This window comes from Lepus europaeus, chromosome 6, assembly GCF_033115175.1.
Source record: "Lepus europaeus isolate LE1 chromosome 6, mLepTim1.pri, whole genome shotgun sequence".
Lineage (NCBI taxonomy): Eukaryota > Metazoa > Chordata > Mammalia > Lagomorpha > Leporidae > Lepus > Lepus europaeus.
Genome location: NC_084832.1, coordinates 129,426,607 through 129,451,961, shown reverse-complemented (window position 1 = coordinate 129,451,961; position 25,355 = coordinate 129,426,607). Strand labels below are relative to the sequence as shown.

Genomic DNA, 25,355 nt, shown 5'->3' with positions numbered 1-25,355 from the left:
CCTGTTCATGTGCATGCATAATTACAGTCTGAAGTGATAATTAGGGTCATTTGGCTTATTTTCCTTTTTTTTTTTTTAATTATTTGAAAGAGCCACACAGAGAGGAGAGGCAGAGAGAGAGAGAGGTGTCTTTGTTCCACTGGTTCGCTCCCTAGTTGGCCGCAAGGGGCGGAGCTGCGCTGATCCAAAGCCAGGAGCCAGGAACTTCTTCTGGCTGCCATGTGGGTTCAGGGGCCCAAGGACTTGGGCCATCTTCTGCTTTCCCAGGCCACAGCAGAGAGCTGGATCAGAAGTGGAGCAGCTGGGACTCAAACCAGCGCCCATATGGGATGCCGGCACTGCAGGTGGCAGCTTTACGTGCTACGCCACAGCGCCGGCCCTTGTTTTCTTCTTTATATACTTTTGTTTAAAAAAACACAGACATAATGTTTTTGTTTAAAAAAACACAGACATAGGCACCACATGCAATCAACATACAGGGGAAGGCACCACTGGAACAGCATGCAAATGATGCCATACCCCTGCCATGTAGGCTCCCAGTGTTACAGAGAACTGGTGAATTGAAAAACACTCAAGCCTCATTTCAGACAGCTTAATTTTTATAAGATCAAATGTGAAACTACTTAATACCTTTTTTGCCAAAATAGCAAGTGGTTTATTGTTTAAGAAATACACGGATGGAGTTTCCTAGAGAAGCAAAGGAAACTCTTCACATAAGGGTTTTTTTTTTTTTTAGCATCTGCCTAGATAGAATAGGGTCTGTCTGTAAATTTTTTTTTTTTTTTTGACAGGCAGAGTGGACAGAGAGAGAGAAAGGTCTTCCTTTGCCGTTGGTTCACCCTCCAATGGCCACCGCGGCTGGTGCGCTGTGGCCGGCGCACCACGCTTATCCAAAGGCAGGAGCCAGGTGCTTCTCCTGGTCTCCCATGGGGTGCAGGGCCCAAGCACTTGGGCCATCCTCCACTGCACTCCCAAGCCATAGCAGAGAGCTGGCCTGGAAGAGGGACAACCAGGACAGAATCCGGTGCCCCGACCGGGACTAGAACCTGGTGTGCCAGCACCGCAAGGCGGAGGATTAGCCTGTTGAGCCACAGTGCCGGCCCTGTTTGTAAATTTTGTTCAGTAATACTTTTCAGAAATCTTTGGTAAATAGTTACATTTCAGAATTGTACCCAATCTGTTTTTAACCTAATTTTAGATTTTCTTCAGTGACTATAAATTACAGAACATACATATTTTAGGATGTCTTATCAAAAAGAAGTTTTTTTTTTCTGCCTGTCATTTAAATTTGCATGCAGCCATAGGCTTAGTCTGGTCGTTTCTACTGCAGAGGGCCCTGTAATAAATGTCTGGCTTTGCAAACCTGCGGTCCCTCTGCAATTAGTCAGCTGCCACTGCATGGAGGCAGCCACAGACAGCACACAAGTGAATGGGCGCAGCTGTGTTGCAATAAAACTTTATTGACAAAAACAGGTGTGGGGCTGGGTTTGACCTGTAAGCTGTAGTAGTTTGCCAACCCCTAATCTACACTAGTAATTCTCAACTCTTTGTAAAGGTGTCAGCAACTTCTGCTCCCAAGCCAATGGAAGGAGAACATGTCGGGTAGCTGCTTGGGCATTGGTGTTTTATAAAAACTCCTTAAGTGATTCTGCCCTGCAGCTGACATTGAGAAACACTGGTCCCACCTTCTGGCCACAGAGACCTGCATTCAAGTTTGCTTCCCCTGCAGGAAAACATCATTGAAAAGCAAAAAGTGTCTTCCCCTGAGGTCCTTTTCTTTGAAGCCCTCTCACCTGCATATTGATGGGCCTTCTCTGATTATATACTCTGTATGTGGTTTTGACCTTTTTCATAATGGGCTTACCTGCAGTTCTACCTTTTTTCCCTCTGAAAATCTGTCGCTAAAATGATGTTTCTTAAAAATAGAGGATGTTTCTCTAGACTCTGATAGCATTTATTACATTTCATTGGTACTTAGAAATATACAACTAAGAATTAGAAAACTCCTATTAGAAATAATCAGCTCTGACTGATTTTCTTGATGAGAGGAGGGAGTTGAAAAACCTGAAAATAAAGTCTGCGTTTTCTGTTAGAGGGAGGTAGTGCTTTCAGTCGTAAGCCTTTTTTAGTAATTTGGAGAGGGAGTTAAAATTATTATTGCAAAGTTTTTTTCTGATGTTATCTTCTCTAAATTTGGCAGCCTTAAAACCCCTCAACTCTGAGACTTAGCGCAGGGAGTCCTCATGCTGTGTATAGTTGGTGTTCGTGAACTATAGGAGGAAGCAGTGCAGTTCCTTTTGTCCATGCCTCCGACAGATTGTCCTGGCTGTTTTCACTGAGCAGTCCTGCCTGGCTGTCAGCAGCGCCTGTTGACTGAGTAGACTCGTGTTCCCCTCACCAAGTGAGTGTGGATGACTCCTGTCTTTCAAGAAACTGGCTGGCACTGCTGTTCTCTTGCTGAGTCTGTGTTCAGCCACTGCACAATTTCTTTAAAGGGTGCAGTAATGAATCGTGGCAGATTTGTCCCCATTGAGCTGTCAAGTTTGTGTCCCTTCCCTAGAAGCCAGGTGCTGCAGCAGCCTGGCCGGCAGAGCACACATGTTGCTGCCCAAGTGATACTGTGGCATTTTCTTAGCCCCAGGCTTTCAGAAACTGCTACTAACTGAGGAACAGATGAATGTATAAAGGAGCCATCACTTGCAGGATTTGAAAATAAGTCTGTTTCTTGTTCCCATGATCTTTAGACAGCGGGAGAATCTGAAAGTAAGAAGGAACTTCAGGGCAGGGCTGAGACTTGGTGACAGTTGGTCCCAGTGTGCTCTGAACTTTCTTGGGTTGAGCATTCAAAGTCCCCACGTCCCAGCGAACCACTTAGGAACAGTTAGACAATGCTGATACATTTTTAGAGTTTTCTACACTGTGCTTGTGTGCCTTCTTAACTCTCTGCTCTTTAACCATTTAGCATTTATCAGATAATGTAGTCCCCGTGTGCCTACTGATGATTACAGGATTGTTTTATTAAAGTGATATGGTTACATGTTTTGATTTAACAGTTATATACATTTTTTAATTTATTATGTTGTCTTTGTAGGATAATGGCTTTGTGAATTACTATGGTCCCGAGAGGTTGGAGAAGGAAAGGAATGTTCACGCTGACCAAATTGGATTGGCTTTGTTGAAGGAGGAGATGGTACGAGTTTTAAAAAACATAATCCTGTCTGTTTTGTCATTTATACGTGATATACCACAGCACCTTGCTTTCTTAGCCCTAGCACATGGACACATGTAAATACACAGACACACCGTGTTTTACGTCACTGCGTGTTTATTAAGCAGCTACAAGGTCTGGCCCAGCCAAGGCAGCAGCAGACACTACTCCAAATTCAGTAAATCTGTAGCAGGCTAATTTTTAAGTTGATCATTCTGTGTGTCTTGTGAATGATGTTGTAAATGTCCAGATGGCAGTTGGCAGAGAAACTGCTCCCCAGCCCTGGCAGACAGACTGTTAAGTGTGCTGCTGTAGGCAGGTTTCTTAGGTTCTCCAGGCCTTGGTTTCCTTGTCTGTAAAATAGGGATCACCTGTTTATCACAAGATTTTTGTAAGAAGTGAATGAAAACAACTTCTGTGAGAGAAGCTAGTGTAGCGTTAGCCCTGTAGCAGCCAGATGCTCCCAAATTTTTGGTCACACCAGCTGTGTTCTGCACAGGGGTGGAAATTCAAGGGCCAAGTTTTGGTCTGGTGTAAAAAAGACTTTTCTTGGACTGCTGCTGTGACATGATAGGTTAAGCCTCCACCTGTGTTGCCGGCATCCCAAATGGGTGCTGATTCGAGTCCTAGCTGCTCCTCTTCTGATCTAGCTCCCTGCTTAATGGCCTGGGAAAACTGGAAGAGTGGCCCAATTGCTTGGACCCCTGCACCTGTGTGGGAAACGCAGCAGAAGCTCCTGGCTCCTAGCTTTGGATCAGCCCAGCTCCTGCCATTGTGGCCATTTGGGGAATGAGCCAGTGGATGGGAGACCTCTGTAACTCTGCCTTTTAAATAAATAAATCTTTAAAAAAAAAAAAAAATTTTACTAACTCTGGTCTGAAGGAATGGGATTCCTCCCCTAAAGGACTGGCATTTTCTGTTTCTCATAGCATTTAAGCAAAAGTTGGATGGCTACCCTGCTACCTCTTTCAGACTTCCTATTGCATGTTCCTGAGTTGTTCTACATTCTTCAGAGTATTTGTTATCCATTTTTTGCTGTATAACCTCAAAATTTCCTGGCTTTTAATGGGGATTGGGAAGGTTGGACTCGTGGACAGGAAAATCATTAGGTCTGGCCCTGCCAAGGCAACCACAGACATTACTCTGAATTCAGTAAATCTGTAGCAGGCTAATTTTCAAATTGATCATTTTGTATGGCCCTTATGGCCTTGGAGGACAAAAACCACCCCACAGCCCTGGAAGATGGGCATTTACCATGGCATCTTTTCTGAGAGTTGGGAGTCTGCGAGCAGCCTCGTGTGGTAGGTACATCAGGGTCTCCGAGAGGGCCATGCTGCTTCAAGACATGGCCGTGGAGAGGGTCTGCTGTTGGCACACCACTATGCATGTTGGCTTGAGGCTTTGATTCCATAGCAGGACTCTTTGTGTGGGTGTGGAGAGGGAGAGGGAATGGAAGCCACTATCTCTTTTAAAACTGCGTTTTGAAAACTACTTCCTTCACTTCTGCTGTGCTCCACACACCGTGAGTGTGAATACTCCACCAGGCCTGAGTTCCAGGTGGTGGGGCCCTTTGGAGGCCGTCTGAATCAGGTTCCGGGAGCTAAGTTGCCGTGTCCTTGTTTTGCTGGGAAGCACCCCTGTACCAACCTTTGCACTCTTGGACTGTCATTTTCATCCCATTAGTGGAACCCCCTTGGCTTCAGATCTGCAGAATCCCATACTTCTCATCTAAAGGGTTAGAGCATTTTGTTGTTCATTGAACCTTTTCCAGTAGACAGCGTGGTTGGATGGAGACCACGTCTCTTAGTGTGCTGTCCCTAACACCTCACACAGTGCCAGGCACATGACAGGTGCTCAGTAGTATTTGTTGGGCTATGTTAATTTCTCAGTGTTTAAATGAATGCATAATGAACAGGAAGATTGCGTGGGACACTGAGTTGAATGACTTCTTTGGAAGATCTTCCCTTCGCTAACATAGATGTTTGGGAATAAATCCCAGTGCTGGACACAGTGATAAAATAAAGAAACTGGGTAACGGTATCTTAAAGAAAGCACATCTGTTCATCTACTTAGGCTTTACCATAAAATGTGAAAGCTTACATCTTTTATTAAGATTTTGGCAGTTATTTTTAATTGGCAGTTATTTTTAAGAACAAAAAATTTTGGAAATTGTGAATACAAAGTTAACGTGTTACCTAATGCTTTCTTTTTGTCCTGTTTATACTTGTATGTTGGGTAAATCTGAGTGTTTAGATCCTTACTTTACATTGTGTCCATAGCACGGTAATGGAGGTGAAGAATGGAAGGGATTTGGAGGACTAGTTGATGGACGTCTGGGTTGATTCCGTATCTTAGTTGTTGAGAACTGTGCTGCAGTGAACATGGAGGTACAGCTAGTTCTTCCGTGTACTGATCTCTTCTTTGGTTTGGGATGGTTGGATCGTATCGTGGGTTTATATTCAGGTTTCTGAGGTATCTCCATACTGTCTTCGTAGTGGTTGCACCAGTTTACGTTCCTACCAGCAGTGGATCAGAATACCTTTTTCCCCCAGACCCTCACCAGCATTTGTTGTTTACTGATTTCTGTATGCTGGCCATTCTAACTGGAATGAGGTAGAGCCTCTTGTGGTTTTGATTTGCATTTCCCTGATGGCTAGTGAACCTGAGCATTTTCACAAATGTCTGTGGGCCATTTGAATTAACTCTCTTGAGAAATGCCTGTTTAAGTCCATTGCTCATTTCTTTACTGGATTGTTTGTTTTGTTGTTGAATTTCTTGAGCTCTCTATATATTTTGGATGTTAACCCTTTATCAGTTGCACACTTTGCAGATATTTTCTCCCATTCTGTTGGTTGCTTCTTCATTTTGCTGCGTCTTTCCTTTGCAGTGCAGAAGCTTCTCAGCTTGATGTAATCCCATTTGTTGATTTGGCTTTGATTGCCTATGCTTCTAGGGTCTTTTCTAAGAAGTTTTTGCCTATGCCAATATCTTGTAAGATTTCCTCCATGTTCTCTAAAAATTTGATTGAATTGAGTCATAGATTGAGGTCTTTGATCCATTTTGAGTGGATTTTTGTTCAGGGTGTAAGGTAGGGGGTCTAATTTCATAGTTCTCCACCTGGAGATCCAGTTTTTCTAGTACCACTTGTTAAAGAGGATGTCTCTGCTCCACGGATTAATTTTAGCTCCTGTATCAAATATAAATTGGCTGTAGGTGCATGGATTGATTTCTGGAGTTTATGTTCTGTCCCATTGGTCTGTGAGTGTTTTTGTGCTAGTACCAGGCTGTTTAGATTATAACTGTCCTGTAGTATGTCTTGAAATCAGGTATCCTGATGCTTCCAGCTTTGTTTTTGTTGCATAAGGTTGCTTTAGCTATTTGGGGTCTCTTGTGTTTCCATATGAATTTCAACTTTGTTTTCTCTAGATCTATGAAGAATGTCATTGGTATTTTGATTGGGATCTCATTGAATCTGTAAATTGCTTTTGGTAGGGTTCATGGGTTCTTCCAGCCCATGAACGTGGAAGATTTTTTTCATCTTTTAATGTCTTCTATTTCTTTCTTTAGTGTTTTGTAATTTTCATTGTAGAGATCTTTGAGTTCCTTGGTTAAATTTATTCCAAGGTGCTTATTTTTGCTGTCATTGTGAATGGTACTGATCTTACAAGTTCTTTCTCAGCCATGGCATTGTCTATATATACAAAGGCTATTGATTTTTCTGTGCTGAGTAATCCTGTTATTAATTTTCTGAATTCCATTTCTAGCATTTCCTCAGTCTGTTCATCTTCACATTCTAATATTGAAATGTTGTGTTCCTCGGAGGGGGTGGTGGTCATGGTAACTTCCTTATTCTTATTTCTTGAATTTAGGGTCTTTTGGCATCTGTGGAGTTGATTTTGGATTTTTTCTTCTGTTGGTTTGTATCTTTGGGGTTATGGTTCTGTGGCTGCCCTTTCAGTGAATACCAGGAGGTGTGTGATGGATGTGGCCAGGGGACTCTGTCAATGTTGTAGGGTAGGGCAAGGTTCCAGGCAACCCTCAAGTTGGAAGTGGTAGAGCTCCGGTCCCAGCTACTCCCTACACTTTCTCATGTAGCCTCAGAGGCCTCAAGGGCTCAACATGGAGAGCTCCCACAGATGCCCAGACCAGAGGGCACTGTTGGCACGGGTGCCCCTTTCCACTTCCTCTAGCTCCCCAGGCTGCAGTCTGGACCCATGCCACGCTGTCTCCAGCTCTATCCCCACGGATTGGTGCAGACCAACCTCCCCCTACCTCCTCAGAAATGCCAGTGGCTCCAGTTCTCCGAGTTCTATGGGTTCGCATTAACACTCAGCACGCAAGTTCCAGCTGTCTCCCCTCCTCCCCTGCAGCTCCCTGGAGATTTTCTCTCCACGTCTCCTACAAGCTTGTACCTCCTGCACTGTTCACTGCATTGTTTCTTCCTCGCCTTGCAAAGCATGCCATTCCTAATCTGCTCTTTTTTAGAAGGTTTATTTCTACCTTTAATGCTTTTTAGTTTTTGAAAGCCTATTGAGAAAATTACAGCATCAAATATTTATTTGATGACTATCGTTTTAAAATGTCAGAATTTACATCTTTTTTTTTTTTTTTAATTGGTATCTTGCTTTATTTCTCAAGGTGAAGTCTGTAAAACTGTTTCTTAGTCCCGAAGACGTGGATGATCCTGTAAACAGAGCAAAGAAATATTTTCTTCAAACCGGTATGTCGTCTAACTTCTTTAACCCATACATAATCTGGCAGACACATAATGTAAATGTTAAACCAGCAAGGGCCATGCACTGAGACATAACTCTGAGAAGACACAGGTGTTGTGTGTTGTATGTTGAATCATTTTATTGCATCACCCTGGCACTTTGTTGTCATCAGATCTCTGGAATTTTGTCTCTTCTGACTGCTATGTTGTCAGAAGTGAGAGGAGAAATAATTTCTTAGGGTTTCTTGGCCAACATCCCCTGGGAAGAAGGGAGTTCCAGATTCTGAACTGGCACTGATGGAGGTGTATACACAACTGGCACTGATGGCCATGTATAAGTCCGTACCAGTGGCAGTGTGATTCCTTATAGCTGGAGGAGACACCACCAGCCTTAGTGAACGGAGGATGTGCCTTACCCATAGCGTGGGTTTTGGTCCTTTGACTATTCAGCCCTGACTGTGGATTTTGAAGACTTTGATCGAATGCAGTGTTAGGTGAGTGCTCAGCGGGAAGCCCTGAGGAGAGCAGGTGTCCATGTGTATGCATGCGGACTGTGCGCGCTTGTCCTTGGCAGGCCCACCTGCACAGGTATGTGACCTGATAGTTGGTTTCCTGGTGCATAAATTGAAGCTGGTGATTGTTCCTGCATGAGCAGCACCTGGTATGCGTGATCCAGTCCAATCCAAGGCCCTACTTGAGTGGGCATCTGTGGCAAGTGCAGTGGGTTGCATTTTAGAAAGCATCCTGTTGGCAGGTGGCAGTGAGCTGCTGGATCCAGAGCACAACCTTTTCTTACTCTAGAGATTCTGTGTACGTGACCATATGATTCCTTACACGTCTTCAGCTCCTGGGATGGGCATTTGACTGCACTGTAATGAGAGCTTATGTCCCTCCTCATGATTCTAACTTCCTGCCAGTGGGCATCCTGGGAAATATCAGCTGATAGCTCAAGTAGCTAGGTCCTTGCCACTCATGTAGGAGACCTGGATGGAATTCCTGGCTCTTAACTTCATCCTGGTCCAGCTTGGCTGGTGGGGTCATTTGGGTAGTAAAAATGTCTGTAATTTACCTACCTACCTATCATCCATTTGCCCACCTGCCTATCTCTGAAATATATGTGTGTATATATACACTGCAGTCTCCAGCCCCTATCAGCTCAGCAGTTTATTTAATTTTGTGGCCATTTTGTTTGTAGCTTATTCTAAAGTGAGGAACTCTGGCAAGGCATTCTTAATTTTTTTTTTTTTCTTTTCTATGTTTTATTTGCTTATTTGAAAGGCAGAGTGACAGAGAAAAGGAGATACAGAGATACCTCTATTTGCTGGTTCACTCCTCAAATGCCAGCAATAGTCAGAGTTGGACTAGGCCAAAGCCAGGAGCCAGCAACTCTGTCCAGGTGTCTCCCATGGGAGGCAGAGACCCAAGTACTTGGACCATCACCTGCTGCCTTTCTGGGTGTACATTGGCAGGGAGCTGGATCTGAAGTGGAACAGCCAGGACGTGCACTGACACATGGGATGCAGATGTGTGCCACAATACCTTCCCCACCTGCATTTTTTTTAAAGCAGAGCAAGTAAACGGAGCGCTGTTGCACAAGGTACCTGTTGTGAGTACAGCTGGCATTAGCCTCATGCTGAGCATGGTGTTTTTGTTTGTGTTCACTGCCGCTTATTTATAGAGCATGCAATACACGGGCCTTTAGTGCTGGCCTCTGAATTAAAGTGGCTGACTCTGATTTGCCCTTTCAGAGGATGCTAAGGGCACACTTGAGCTGATGCCTGCGTTCAGAGTTCGAGAGAGAGAGCTGTTGGAGTTGCTTCATCGCTTCAGCCTGACAGAGGAAGGCTGTACCAATGTGTGGTACTGTCTTCCCTACCACGTGCGCACGGTCTATGTCTACGCTTACATCAGCCGAGTCTGGAACGAGGCCGCATCCTACAGGCTTGAGGCCTATGGAACCCGCGTGGTGGAGGGCGACCTGGTGTGTCTGGACGACGTCCTTGACCAGGAGCATTGCCCAAACAGTAAAGTACGTATGAGGAGATCTGGTGCTCCCAGGGTGGATCCACACCAGCGACACTTTGCTTTAAACACACTTTTTATTTTATTTTTACTTCTGTTTTCTCATCACCCTCTTCTCTGCTGCCAACCAAGGCTTAGCACCTACCAGTAAATGGAAAAGTAAGATAGTGGCGTGGAGTGAGAGGCAGTAAAGCTTTAAAGAAATTTCCACAAATAATGCACAAAACAGTCCCCTTGAAAGTAGGAATCCATGTACTACAAGTGGGCCCTTGTCCCTCCACACTAGGAGGATTTTCTCCTCCTGCCCTGGAGAAGCAGCCTCTGCCGTTTGGCTGCGTTCTTCTAGAACTTTCGTTGTGCTTTCACGTCTGTGTGATCAGAAACTGTACTCTGTTAGCAGAGGAAAGAAGGGGCAGGACTCAGGCTTAAAACTCGGACTATGGAAAGCTGGGGGAAAGGTTTTCTGCAGTGTGAACTGCGTGTAATGATCTATTTTCAGTGAGTGTGATTTTTTTTGGTAGATGTGATGTTTTCCTCTTAGTGTCTTGCAAGCATTTCCTTCAGTGAAGTTGTATAGCTTATTTGTCTTGTGCAGAAGGGTTCCTCCTCCTGTCCCACTGGTATCTTCACCTCTGTGGGCCTAAACTAGGTGATGAAGCTGGAAATACATTTACGTGACTGTAATGCAGAAAGAACTAATTGCTGTGTTCCAGCATGGTCACCTCTGTCTCAGTGGAAGGATTTGAATAGTGCATTCATACATGTAACACCATAAAGTCACTGAATGTTAAAGCAGGATAGGATATTAGAGACCTTTTTTCCTATATGTATGTGTGTGTGTGTTTGTAGGGAGATGTATATATGTGTGTGTGTGTGAGAGAGAGTATATACATATATATTTTATATGTATATGAAATTTGAAAGGCAGAGATAGAGATCTCCCATTCACTGCTTTACTCCCTCACTGCCTATAATGGTGCTGGGCTTGGCCGGGAGCCAGGAACTCAGTCTTGATCTCCCACATGGGTGCCAGGGGCCCACATACTGGCATCATCAGCAGGAAGCTGGAATGAGAAGCAGAGCCAAGACACAACCCCAGGTGCTCCTAAATGGATTGTTGATGTCCCACACAAAGTCTTATTCCCTGGGCCAAACGCCCACCCCTAGAGACTCTCTTTTCTAACTGCCATTTTATAGAAGTGGCAATTAAAACTTAGATTGGGCCGGTGCCGCGGCTCACTAGGCTAATCCTCCGCCTTGTGGCGCCGGCTCACCGGGTTCTAGTCCCGGTCGGGGCAATGGATTCTGTCCCGGTTGCCCCTCTTCCAGGCCAGCTCTTTGCTTAGCCAGGGAGTGCAGTGGAGGATGGCCCAAGTGCTTGGGCCCTGCACCCCATGGGAGACCAGGAGAAGTACCTGGCTCCTGCCATCGGCTCAGCATGGTGCGCCGGCCGCAGCAGCCATTGGAGGGTGAACCAACAGCAAAGGAAGACCTTTCTCTCTCTCTCTCTCTCTCTCTCTCACTGTCCACTCTGCCTGTCAAAAAAAAAAAACAAAAACAAAAACAAAAAAACTCAGATTAAAGAGGTGAGAGGTTCAGAGTCACATGGGCAGCAAGAGTAGAGATACCCAGTGGCTGGCCCACACCCTGTATCATCTCCACAGAAAATCCCTGGTTCCTATAGAAAGGTCCCCATCTAGAACTAGGATGGAGCCCCATTTTCCCCAAAATACAGAGCAAGGACACTGTGACTGCTGACGTATCCAGGTGAATAAGAAGGTTTCTTGTGTGTGAATTAAGGTGCTTGGTTTCAAGGAGTGGAACCCAGCTCAGAAATGTCAGGAAGGCATGTGCAGGCCCATGCTGGCTCAGGCACAGTTGTGTCCCGTGGCTGGGCAGTGTCCTCGAATAGCAAATGGTATCTCCTTTTTCATTTTGCAATTCTGCCTGTGTCTGTGACATCCATTCCCACTGTGGCTCATACCTGGGAGACATGGTCTGTTGGTGGCCCCTAAGCCATGTAAGAGCCATGAAATCATCTGGTGTGGCCCTGCAAGGCAGGACTGAAGTTCCATAACTCTACAGCTGGCTAGTTTTTAAGTTGATCGTTGTGTGTGGCCCATGGTTGGTGTTACAAATATCCACATGGCCCTGGGCAGAGAAGAGGCTTCCACCCCCGCTACAGGGCAGAGGGCCCTCCTTCCTCAGCAGTGTCAACAGGAGCTGTGGAGTTGGGTCTCAGTGGCCAGAACTGAATCCATTTGTATGTACTGAAGTTTGTGATTGTCAGCTACGAGAGTCCAGGGCCCTACCTGGAGCCCTCCACCTGACCCGCATCTGAAAGCTGGGAGGGTTTTCTGGGAAAGGCAAGTACTGCTCTCGGAAAGGGGGATGGTCACAGCCAGGACAGCGGCCGTCTGCTCTGCTGTGCGCCTGTGGATGGCTTCTGGGTCGGTAGCAGAGTGACTCGTAGGAAGCTGCGCTGAATTCCAGGAGCGGTTGCTGTTGCTGAGAAGGGACAGTCAGACTGTGTGAAAGGATCTGAGAGCACCCTAGATTTGACCCCCTGCGAGGCAGGGGCAGCACTGCACAGCTGGTGCTCCAGGAACATGTGGCTGCACAGCTTTGCAGGCGAGTCTTGACTGCTGTCATACCTGAGTTTTCATGTAGAGAAGAATCGCACGTTTTAATCTGTCATTTTCTGGAACAACAGTCTTCAGGCTTTATCACACACCTCCTTTTTGTCTTCCCACGTATGCCTTTTTTTTTTTTTTTTTTAAGATTTGTTATTATTTATTTATTTGAGAGGTAGAGACAGAGGGAGAGACAGAAATGTCTTCCATCCGTTGGTTCACTCTCCAGTGACTGCAACAGCTGGAGCTGCGCCAGTCTGAAGTCAGGAGCCAGGTGCTTCTTCCTGGTCTCCCATGCAGGTGCAGGGCCCAAGGACTTTTGGCCCTAGGCCAAAGCAAAGAGCTGGATTGGAAGGAGGAGCAGCTGGGACTAGAACTAGCGCCCATATGGGATGCCGGCTCCACAGGCAGAGAATTAACCTACTGTGCCACAGCGCTGGCCCCGTCTTCCCACATACTCTGTGAAACAAGTGTGGGGAGACCGCTCTCCTGACTGGAGCATGACAATGTGTTTTGGAGACGGTTGGTTGGGGTTAGGGGTTGGTTTTTCAGGCGCAGATTTTAAATTTAAATTTTGTTTATCTACAAGGCAGAGAGTCCAAGAGAGACCCATCCACTGGTTGGTTCACATCCAAAATTCCTATAACGGTTAAGGCTGTGCTGGAGCCAGGAGCCGAAAACCCCATCCAGATCTCCCACATGAGTGGGAGAGACCCAAGTACTCGAGCTATTACCTGCTGCCCCCCAGGGTCTGCATTAGTAGGAAGCTGGAGTCAAGAGTTGGAGCCAGGAGTCAGATCCAGGCACTCCAGTGTGAGATGTGGGCATGTTAACCACTAGGTGAAATCACCCAGTAAAAGCAGATATTTGAGCATAATGAATAGAAACCGTCTCATTTGCAAGAGGATTGTGAGGGACTGAGGTGGAAGGAGTAGCTTGCTGTTCTCTGTGTTTCTCAAGTTCAGGAAAAACCAGTCTCCTGTCTACAGGCCTCTCCTGTAGACACAGCTCCAGGAAGACCTTGTCTGAACGTGAGTGCTCTCAGCCCAGGCATCAGATCAGGCAGAATGGGGCTGGGGACATTGAGGGAAGCGGGAGCATTTGGGAGTTGCCTGTCTTTGCACCTTTTTGTTTGTTTCTTTGAAAATAGGTTCATCTGGTAACCAAGGAAGAGGAATTGGCTAACACATATACAATATATCAGGTAAATATGCCTAAAACTCAGTCATTTGGATTTGTTTGTGAACATTGTCCCTAAAAGAAAAAATATTGTCCCTCCTTTTTTTAAAAACAGTTTTCTTAGAAAACATTTTTTTATGTATTTGAAAGGCATAGAAAGAGAGAGAATCTTCCTTCCACTGGTTCACCCCCCAAAATGTCCACAACAGCCAGAGCAGAGCCAGGCTGAAGCCGAAGGCAGGAGCTCCATCCCAGTCTTCCACATGGATAGCAGGGGCCCAAGTACTTGGACCATCGTCCACTGATTTCCCAGGCTGTGAGCATGGAGCTGGATCAGAAGCAGAGCAATAGCAACTAAAACGTGTGCTTCGATGTGTATGGAGCAGTAGCTTAGCCTGCCGCACCTCAACTCCTGCCTGTAACTCTCATTTTTAAAAGATGGAGGGAAAAAAAAAAAATATATATATATAGATAGATAGATAGATAGATAGATAGATAGATAGATTTACAATGGTTCAAGCTTGGTAAACTCTGACCACCACAAAAATCAATATCTGGAGCAGTTCTCTCCCTCCCAGATTTGTGGTGTCTCTTTGTAGTTAACCTTTGCCTTGTCCCCAGCCCTTGGCATCCACCAGTCTGTTTTCCATGACTGGCTTTGCCGATGAAAGAGGTCATGTGACTACAATCATTCTGTGTGTGTTCTTTGTGCCTCGCTTTACCCACTTCATGTCATGACTGTGAGAGTCATCCATGTATCCTCCTTTACTGCCTTTTGGTGCTGTTCAAGAAAACTGTCGAAGTCATCCAGTGAGGGAGTAAAAACCCACAGAAGACAGTGATCACTTACAAAATGATGTTTTCTCAGTACTCGTGTGCTTTCTCATTTTTAAGTAGCTAAGAGAATTGTAAAATTTGTCACCCTTTGAGCAGTAGAACTAATGTGTCTTAAAGAATGGCCTTTTGGGATTGTGAGATTTCATAGAATTTCACTCTGTTGGGTCATGAAATGTACCTGCACTTTGTGAATAATAGTGGTTTGTGCAATCTGAGTTGAGTTGGCCACCTTGATTATATTTTTTTATCTGATAGAGGAAAAAAAATCACAGCATGGTGTTCAGAGGCTGGTTTCAGCTGATTGTGTTTATGTCATAAGACCCATTACAGAGCTGGGTGCCAGGCTAAAAGCAGATGCAAAATGCAGAAAACTAGGATCGCCTCTCTTTGCAAAGGCTGTGTCATGTGTGTTTTATTCCTCCCTTTCACAGGTGGTTCTCCCAGTGCTTGGCCACAGTACTCAGTACCCAGGGAACCTGGTGGGGCAGTGGTACCAGGAGCTGCTGAGCAGAGACGGGCTACAGACATGCAGCTTCAGAGTGCCTGCTCTGAATCTGAATATGCCAGGGTGCTACCGGCAGATCCTGAAGCAGCCCCACAACCTCTGCCACCAGCTCCTGGAGGACCCCAGCTCTGGGGTCAGCAGGGAAGACCCTGCCGGCAGTGCAGTGCCTTTATGTCTTTGCATCTCTTTTGACCTTGACGCTTCCTGTTGTGCTACAGTCTTCCTGAAGGAAATGATGAAGCATGACATTTGAAACTGTCCTGTCTGTGTCGGCTCTGCTGCGACCTTGACCACATAGCATCTTCAGGGGCTGACCTTAGGCACCACAGCTTCCGGAGCCCAAGGAACCCATGAGTGTCCATGCCTGGATCTGAGAGCCATCTCTCACCACAACTTGTGCTCCCTGTTAAGTGGTGCTTCCATGGCCTTTATTTGCTGTTAGGAGAATTACACTCTTTAGAAATCCTTAGAAACATCCAAAACCATGAGATAAGGTTTAAGGGGAATTGAGGGGAAGTAAAGTTGGTGTCCTGTAGCTTCTTACTTAGAATCCTGGTGTACCTAGGTGGCAGTGCAAGCAAGCATCTTCTGGGGAGAATGAGCAGTCTGCTCATTCCTGTGTCCTCACCTGGCTCTGTAGGGCAGGGCCATCCCAGTATTCGCGATGGCCACCCCAAGATAGGTATCATCCCTTTGAGACAAAGACTGAAATAAAATTTTTCATACTGTTCTGCGTCTTGACATAGACTGGCTCTGTTTACTTCTGTTGTTTCTAGTTTGTAAGACAGATAGACTTTGCTTAAACAGGTCTGTGCTCAGACCCTGACTCATGACTTTGGGTGTGTTAGTTTCAGAAGCCAGAGGACTCTACCTTCATAAGTCGCAAGTGGTAGGACTGTCTCCACCTGCGAAGTTGCTAAGGGAATAAAACATTTCGCTTATTTAACAGTTTGAGTGTTTGGTGATTTAACTATCATCCTTAGCCATTTGGTGTCTGTTGAACTTGGGGGAGCAGTGACTGGTGTGCATGGACTGGGAAGACAGTGTTCTTCCATTGCTGGTGGTATGATGCCATCATACAGAGTGGTACCCATCAGCAGTGTGGCATTTGCATAGGCTTAGGTCAGCCAAGCCAATGGGGATATTCACATGAGGAAATAAAATTCAAAAGAAGAACCAAAAACTATCTTTAGTGCAAAATTTGCTTATTGCAGCACTTTAATATATAATGAAAGAAATTGGAAATGGTTTCCAAGACCTTATAAAATAACCAGAGGAAGTGAAGTGAAATGCATCACAGCGTGATAACAGACGTCATTTAAAGTGGTTGTTACACTGGGCTACGACACTGCTTCAATACCAGCAGCATCCCATATTAGAGCTCCTGTTCAAGTCCTGGCTGCTCCCATCCAGTCCAGCTCCCTGCTAAGGTTCCTGGGAAGACAGCCTGTAATGGCCCAAGTACTTGGGCCCCTCCTACCCACAGAGGAGCCCAGGATGGAGTTCCTGGCTTCTGCCTTTAACGTGGCCACTTGGGGATTGAATCAGCAGATGGAAGATGCCTCCCTGTCTTTCTCTTTCCCTCTTTCTCTGCTTTATAAATAAATAAATGATTCCTTGAAATGATGACGAAGGATTTAATTACATGAGAAAATGTTGCCCTCCCAAAACAACACGTGTTAAAAACAGCAACATACTGAATTCTTTTTTTTTTTTTTTGACAGAGTGGACAGTGAGAGAGACAGACAGAAAGGTCTTCCTTTGCTGTTGGTTCACCCTCCAATGGCCGCTGCGGCCGGCGCACCATGCTGAGTCGATGGCAGGAGCCAGGTGCTTCTCCTGGTCTCCCATGGGGTGCAGGGCCCAAGCACTTGGGCCATCCTCCACTGCACTCCCTGGCCACAGCAGAGAGCTGGCCTGGAAGAGGGGCAACCGGGACAGAATCCGGCGCCCCAACTGGCACTAGAACCCCGTGTGCCGGTGCCACAAGGCGGAGGATTAGCCTGTTGAGCCACGGTGCCGGCCTCTGAATTCATCTTTGACACATTGGAGACACATGGGCAGAGTGATGGAATTGGAGACAAGCTACCCTGGCTTAAACCCTGGTCATGCTGTTAGCACTATGGACTCAGGCAGGTTCCTCAAAGCTTCCATTACTGCGTCTTTAAAGCAGGGTGTTAGTCCATTCTGCCTAGGAGCATCAGTGCGAGGCCTTACTGGGTGAATGCAAATCGGTTTTAAAAAGTGCCTGGCATGGCCGGCGCCGCAGTTCAACAGGCTAATCCTCCGCCTGCGGCACCGGCGCACCGGGTTCTAGTCCCTGTCGGGGCAACCGATTCTATCCCGGTTGCCCCTCTTCCAGGCCAGCTCTCTGCTGTGGCCCGGGAAGGCAGTGGAGGATGGCCCAAGTGCTTGGGCCCTGCACCTGCATGGGAGACCAGGAGAAGCACCTGGCTCCTGGCTTTGGATTGGCGCGGTGCGCCAGCCACAGCGGCCATTGGAGGGTGTACCAACGGTAAAGGAAGACCTTTGTTTCTGTCTCTCTCTCACTGTCCACTCTGCCTGTCAAAAAAAAAAAAGTGCCTGGCAGTCACTGTTAAATACATTTTGGCAGCTGTAAGTTTGGAAGGGAAAAGGGGGAAAAACGAAAATAACGTGTTACAATGATAGGGTTATTGAATTTTTTTAGTATTAAAAGTACCTTTTGTGTCACTTTATGTTTTACAAGCAAATAAATCTCAGCATAAAAATTGAGAAGTGTGGGGCCAGTGCCATGGCATAGAAGATTAAGTCTCTACCTGCAGAGCTGGCCTCCCATATGGGCACTTGTTCAAGTCCTAGATGCTCCATTTCCAATCCAGCTCCCTGCTAATGACCTGGGAAAGTAGTGGAGGATGGCCCAAGTGCTTGGGGCCCTGCACCCATGTGGGAGACCCAGAAAAAGCTCCTGGCTTTGGATCAGCCCAGTTCCAGCTATTGAAGTCATTGTGGGGGTGGGAGGTGAACCAGTGAATAGAACATCTCTAACTGCCTTCAAATAAAACTGAAAAAAAATTGCAGAATATACTGTTGAGTTTTAATTTTTATTTATTTATCTGAAAGGCAGAGAGAGAAACAGAAATCCTCCACCTGCTTGTTCACTCTCCACATGCTTGCAACAGCCTAGACTTGGTCAAGCTGAAGTCAGGACCCTGGAATTCTTTTCAGGTCTCCTACATGGATGTCAGGGACCCAAATCCTTGAGTTGTCACCTGCTGCCTCCCAGTGAGCGCATTAGCAGGAAGCTGAAATCAGGAATGGAGCGAGGACTTGAACCCAGGCACTCTGTATATGAAATGTGGGTATCCCTCCTGAGGTGTGTCTAAATGACTAGGCCAAGCACTCACCCCATTACCATTGATTTTTTTAAAAGTACCTTCACAAAAGTTTCAGTATGTATTGAGAATAAAGTAATGTTCTACATAGTAGGTAATACAGTTTTTAGGGAAGAAACTTCATTTCGTGATATAAATTGTATCCTGTCCCAGTAATCAGAAAATTTCTTTTTAAGATTTACTTATTCATTTGGAAGTCAGAGAGGAGGAGACAGAGTTTCTATCTTCTGGCTCACTCTCCAGATAACAGCATGGCCAAGGCTGGCGCAGGCCGAAGCTGAGAGTTTTATCAGGGTCTCCCTAACTGGTGACGCAGACCCAAGCACTTGAGTTAGCTTCTACTACTTTCCTGGGCTGTTAGCAGAGAGCTGAATCAGAAGTGGAGTGTTCAGGAATGAACCATCACCTGTATGGGATGGCGTTGGCTTTACCCACTATGCCACAATGCTTGCCCCAATTACATAAATTACTGAATCCCAGTTTTCAATTTTGAGTAGCACTTAGAAAATGTGAATGCTCCAAAGTGTGCTATCACTGATGTTATTTTCTTTACCAGTAGATGGCACTATAATTTTACATGTTCATTTAGTGAATGCTGTGGCAGCATGTACAGAGTCACTACATTTTAAGTCTCCATAAGATGTATTGTTCATGTGAAAAATTATTTTACTCACCAATAATACTTGCCATGCTAATTGTTTTTCGATCCTAAAACTTAGTGTACTTTGGACCACCCAATGGCCATTCACCTGTGTTCTGTAGCTTTTCTTGGACATTTCATACCTTCATTCCATCTCTGAATTAGTTTAATTGTCAGGCTTGCATTTGACACTAAGCAAGAGTTCCTGAGGAACAGTAAGTGAAACAAATGGAGTTTTCAAGTTGTAATAAGCCGAAAATCTCTTAACTTTTGATTACGCTAACATTTATGAGTGTCTGCTGTGCTGGTGTGTTAGGTTTTAATGTGTATGCCAATTCTGTGGGGAGGTGTGGGTTGAATTCGAGTGTGAACTGCTGCCAGGTCAATGCTGTTTCCATCTACCTAATATTAGCCTTCTGAAAACAAGTTTTTTGGATAAAACATCCATTTCTTTCTTTTTAAAGATTTATTTATTTTGAAATTCTGGAGTTACAGAGAGAGAAGGGGTCTTCATTCTGCTGGTTTACTACCCAGGTGGCCATAACACCCAGGACTGGACCAGGATGAAGTCAGGAGCTTCTTTTCAGTCTTGCACTTGGGTTCAGGGGCCCAAACACATCCACCATCATATGCTGCTTTTCCCAGGCCATTAGCAGGGAGCTGGGTTGGCAATGAAGCAGCCAGGACATGAACCAGTGCCCATATAGGATGTTGGAATCACAAGTGACAGCTTTAGCTAGTATGCCACAATGCAAACCCCAAAGACATCCATTTCTATCAACTTGATATTGTTCACCATTGATTAATATGCATATTGGGGCATGCCTTGAGAGAAACAGGATTCCTTTTGAGAACCAAGTCCAAAAAAGAAGTAAAAGAACCTTCTGAGAGGGTTCTTACCGAAAAGCCATGATACTGCTGCTGTGTTGTGAGTGATTCTGTTTGAGAGAGGTGGCGGCCTGGTTACAGAAGATTATGAGTGTCTCTAATGTTGGCTGACATGCCTTTTAGACAGAAGCAATATAGATCTCAGGTTCAGAATATTAGGCAGCAATATCCAGATGGAACATATGAGGATGGCTTTTTCTGTTGAATTTATTTTTCTAATTTTTATTTGTGGAAAGCAATTTGTTTTCTTATTTATGTAATAATACAATATTTCCTATAAAACCGAATTTTTAATTTTAAAAAAGGGGAGTCAATTTGAAGGCATTAAGCAAATACCAGTATAGGCAGAGAAGTGATGATGATGGCTGGCCCTTAGTGGCTGGAGTTTGGGGAATCTGGTGCCCTGGACCCAGAAGTGGCTCCACCACTGCCTGACTTCATAACCCAAGAATTTCTCTGCAGTTATCTCAGATTTGAAGTAATGGTAGTTGTCCCTTTCCAGGATGGGACTTACAAACAGAATTGTGAGAGACGTGCAGATTGCAGATAAGAACGGGGCTGCTGGTACATGCACTGTCTTCCAGTCTGGCTGAAAAGGACTTGGTTTTAGAAGGTCTTAGGAATCGTGAAGAGCAGTGTCAGGTGCTTGGTAAATCCCCACTTCATTCTGTCTAGCGTTAGAGTTAATATTACTTTGCTGGGGAAACTTGGACAGTAAGATGGTGACTGACGTTCTGCTGGGGTCCTCCATCTGTCATGGCATAAAGTGATTGTAATTCACACTTTTGGGGGTTTTCTTTCCTTTTTGATAAGTGGAAATAACCATTTCTAAGCCTGGAAATTCAGCAATCGTTCAAACTAGGACCTTGAACTATCTGGCTCAGTGTCCCTCAGCATTTTGTACCTGGAAACAACCATTAAGAAACCGAAGGGAAAACGAAGCCCCATGTTAACTTAAGGCACAGTTTTCTTGGGTTCATACAGGAGTAAGAAAAGGGTTGTGGGGAAGCAGGAGAATGGGACATTGTTTCCTTTACTTCTGTTTTACTTTTTCAACAAGAATGTGCTTGTTTGTTAACATTGTAGTTCAGAGCTGGGAAGCCTTCTTAAGGTTCGGAGAGAAAGGCAAGAGGGTGGGCGGGTTGTGATGGCGCGCCCGTGCCAGCGCCTTGCAGACAAGAGCTTGTGCCCTGTATGATTCTCCCAGCAGGGGGCGTAGCAGCTCATGCCAGGACTGGTTTAAAGCAGTGCACTTGTGCTACACAGTTTGCTTTTAAATTTCCCAGGAATTCTGTCTTACGAAGGGCTTGACAATTTTTGTTACTGTTTTAATGTTTTTCTAATATTTAATGTTTTTTTTTTTATAAAAAGTCATGAATGGAGATGAAATCCACTGCTAATTCACTGTACTATGTTGGAAATGGCTCTCTCTCTCTCTCTCTTTTTAATATTTATTTTATTTATTTGACAGGCAGAGTTATAGAGAGAGGTAGAGACAGAGGTCTTCCATCTGCTGGTTCACTCCCCAGATGGCCACAATGGCCAGAGCTGTGCTGATCCGAAGCCAGGAGTCAGGAGCTTCTTCCGGGTCTCCCACATGGGTGCAGGGGCCCAAGGACTTGGGCCATCTTCCACTGCTTTCCCAGGCCTTAGCAGAGAGCTGGATCGGAAGTGGAGCAGCCGGGACTGGAACTGGCGCCCATATGGGATGCCGGCGCTTCAGGCCAGGGTGTTAACCTGAGCCACAGCGTCGGCCCCAAATATTTAATGTGTTTTAAACCTTCAGCTTTATGTGTTTTTGATAAGAAAGCAATGCCAAAGGTACAACATAATAATCAAAAAATACTGGAGTGGCCTATATGCAGTGCCTTGCATTTACAGGCACTCCACCAGATGCTAAAGCAAAGGCAAGTCAGCTAACCTTTGAGGGTTAGCAGTGTTATACCGTTTTTAAAGTTTTTGTTTGATTTGAAATGCCACTGCAGAAAGAACATGGCAGAGGGAGTGACCATGAAAAGCAGGCAGCATCTTCCTGTTTCACTCAGGGCTCACCCTAGGATTGGAATCCAGTGCTTGACCCCTTAGCGGCCACCCTGGTCCTCCATAATTCTTGTACCAGAAGCACTAAGCATGCTGAGATCTCTTGAATACGCATTGACAAACCTAGTGGTTTAAAGGATGGGAAACGGAGTCAGTCTGTATAATCTCAGTAAAGAAAGGGACTCTAATCTTCTTAAGCAACTCACGTTGAGGCTGGGGTTAACTCATTCCACTCCTAGATGTCGGCCCTGTCTTACTGAAGAAATATATGTTTAGGGGAAGAAATCGGGATGGTCGTGGAATTTTTCGAGTGCAGGCTCTGGAAGATGTTACTGAATGTCAGATACGTTAGTTTTTCTGACGTGTTTCCTAAGTAAACACTGAGCTATAGATATAAAAAAGAAAATCCCTGCTAGAGGAAGCAGTTCAGCCGTGGACCTGAAACTCCACGTGTTTGGTTGATTTAAAGAGCAGAGACCAGAGCGCTCTTCCCTGGGTGGGGGGGGGGGGGTTGGACACCAGGAAGGGTAGAGAGGGGAGGGCACAGGGGTGTGGTTCTCTGTACTTCGATACAGAGGTGGCCTTGCTGGTGTCTTCTCAGGTGGGCTGAGTCAGCTTTGAGTGTCGCTCCAGTGAGGTCTCAGTCTTAGCTTATTTCTGTCTGTCCTGTCCTTGTTTGTAGGCCATAGAACATTCCATTGGTGTCCTTGTGCTGAAGGAGTGAACGTACAGAGCCTTCACAGTCAATCTTCTGGCATCCTCTGTCTTTTCTCCCATATCTCTCTGTGCCAGCTCTGTCTGCTCTTTCCCAAACACAGCTCATCTGCCTCATGTGCACCTCCAGCTCCTCCCATTTTTTTTTTTTTAAGATAGATTTATTTATTTATTTGAAAGGCAGAGAACAGAGAGAGTCTTCCATCCACTGGTTCACTCCCCGAATGACTGCAGCCAGAGCTGCACTGATCTGAAGCCAGGAGCCAGGAGCTTCCTCCAGGTCTCCCATGTGGGTGGATGGGCCATCTTCTGCTTTCCCAGGCCATAGCAGAGAGATGGATTGGAAGTGCAGCAGCCAGGTCTCAAACTAGCATCCATGTGGGATGCCAGCACTGCAGGCGGCGGCTCTACCCGCTACAGCACTGTGCCGGCCCCTTGAGCTCCCATTACTATCCCTCTGCTGATGTTGTGTCTTGTCTGAAAACTGTGTTCCCACGGCATTTTGTGTATGTCCCGCTCTGATTGCTCATATTCCAGTGTATTGACTAAATATCTGGACCTTCTCCGATGTGTACTCGAGGGCCCTTGCTTTTATGTCAGGCACCCACTGGAGCCTGACGTGTGATAGGCTTACAAACAGTGAGTGCATGCCCCAGAGATGCCTTACCAAATGTTAAAAGAATTTTTATGTATTTTATACACAAACCGGGACACACATACACACACACACATACAAACATACAACTACCAACTACTCATTCACTGGCCAAATGCCTGTAACAACCAGGGCTGGCCCCGGCTAAACCAAGAAACAGGAAACTCAGTTGAGGTCTCCCATGTGGGTAGCAAGAACCTAACTACTTGAACCATCACCTGTTGGCTCCCAGCATGTGCTTTGGCCAGAGTTGGATTTGAATCCAAATAGTCCAGTAAGGGATGCAGGGATTCAGCGCCCACTCCTGTGCCTTAGTATCTCCATTTGGTGAATAGACGTGATGAGAAACCCAGAATAATCCTCTACCCTCCCAGACAGCGTTTGGAGCACTACAAATGAGTGCCATGGCTGTGCTCTTTCCCTGGGACAGGGGTTGCCAGAACAGTTTTAATAGTTTCATCCTGCCTTCAGTTGAAATAGTAAATGCGCTGTAGAATTTCCACGTAGACTCAGAGCAGTCAGGTGAGTAACTTCCCATTTTACAGCCAAGGGCTCCGGGCCTTGAAGCAGTGATGTGGCTGACTCCTGGTGTGAGGAGAGTGCCTGACCAGACTCTGCTTGATGTCATGGCCAGTGTGAAACTCACTTTGCTTGCCGATTGCTAATGCTTATCCAGTGATGTTGCCCATCTAGATGTGTCTGAATATTCCTACTACATTGTGTCAGGAAGGCGCCCTGAGGGAAGGCTGACTGGGAGTGCTGAAGTGACAGTGGCAATCATTCCCTGAGCACTGTGCTGAGAGCTTTCTGCATCACCCACGAGGACTCTCCCGGAGAGCAAGTACCACTACTGGTCTTATGGGAGGACACGGAATTATCCCCGACTAATGAGACTACAACATACAGTTACATAGTCCAGTAAATCCCAAGTAATACAAATGAGAAAGCACGCTGCGATAACATCACAGTTAACATACAGAGCAACAGTAATAAAAGGGAAAAGTCTTACAGGCAGCCAGAGAAAAAGATTTATCAAGGAGTGACCATAGTGATTGCTGATTACCTAACTGCAGAGCAACCTGGAATTAATTAAAATAACCAGGAAGTATGCGACTCACCACTGAATCCTTGGAGACTAAGCAGAAAAGGCAGAGGAGGCTGGCCAGAGGGTCTGGGTCCTAGGGGAAAAACCTGAGGCAGAGAAATGGGGGCAGGAGAGCACAAAGACCAGTCAAACGGAAACATGGATGTTTATAGGATGGTGCTGTCTACAGTGTCTTCTGGATTAAAGAAAGGGAAGGAAATCAAAATACAGGGGTTGGGAAGAGGACCAATAGGAACTAATGATCTACTGTTAGTTTATCTATAAAAAGTGAATGTATTGGTAAACTTTGGTCTTTGGTAAGTTAGAGATGTGTGTTATAGAATCTGTCATTGAAAGAATGAGACAGGTGTAACATCCAGACTAGTAGAAGGAAATAAAAGAATAATACAAAAAAAATCCAGCAAAAGGAAAAAATGAAAGAGACAAAACATTGTAAGACAGAGAAAGATGCAACAGAGAAATTGGTAGATTTAAATCCAAACTTGTGATGACTTGAATTATTACAGGATCAGTGGAGCCAAGTGAGAAAAACAGAACTGTCTTCTTTAAACTCTTTCTTATGGGGGTTAACAACAGACACATTTCTGCTCTAGACAGTATAAAGGTTCACAGTAAAAGAAGGAAAGATTCCCCATCAAATACTGTTGGGGAAAATGCCGCATAGCCATCTGAAGAAGATAGAAAAACAATGAGGACGGGAAGCAGCTGGGAACGAAGAGAGGCACTTGCTCATGGTTAGCATTTCCAGTCACAAGGAGAATAGAACAGCAACGTCCCTTTAAAACATCCAAAGCAGAAATGGAAAGACCTGTCAGAACTAGAGATCTGTAAAAACGCGAAT

General features: G+C 45.5%; 1 protein-coding gene across 5 annotated transcripts in view; it reads left to right on the top strand.

Annotated features, from left to right (window-relative positions):
• The window catches only part of PUS7L (pseudouridine synthase 7 like), an 83,730-nt gene that overhangs the window by 15,060 nt on the left and 43,315 nt on the right, over nucleotides 1-25,355 (top strand). For 3 of the 5 annotated variants that reach the window (XM_062195097.1, XM_062195095.1, XM_062195094.1), the window contains exons 5-9: nucleotides 3,092-3,190; nucleotides 7,847-7,928; nucleotides 9,671-9,951; nucleotides 13,728-13,781; nucleotides 15,025-16,787. In XM_062195097.1, coding sequence (XP_062051081.1) covers nucleotides 3,092-3,190; nucleotides 7,847-7,928; nucleotides 9,671-9,951; nucleotides 13,728-13,781; nucleotides 15,025-15,351 — 843 coding nt within the window. In that variant the 3' untranslated portion in view covers nucleotides 15,352-16,787. Of the gene's footprint in view, nucleotides 1-3,091; nucleotides 3,191-7,846; nucleotides 7,929-9,670; nucleotides 9,952-13,727; nucleotides 13,782-15,024; nucleotides 16,788-25,355 lie in introns of those variants that run through there. The other 2 variants (XR_009866260.1, XR_009866261.1) reach the window with 1 other exon arrangement.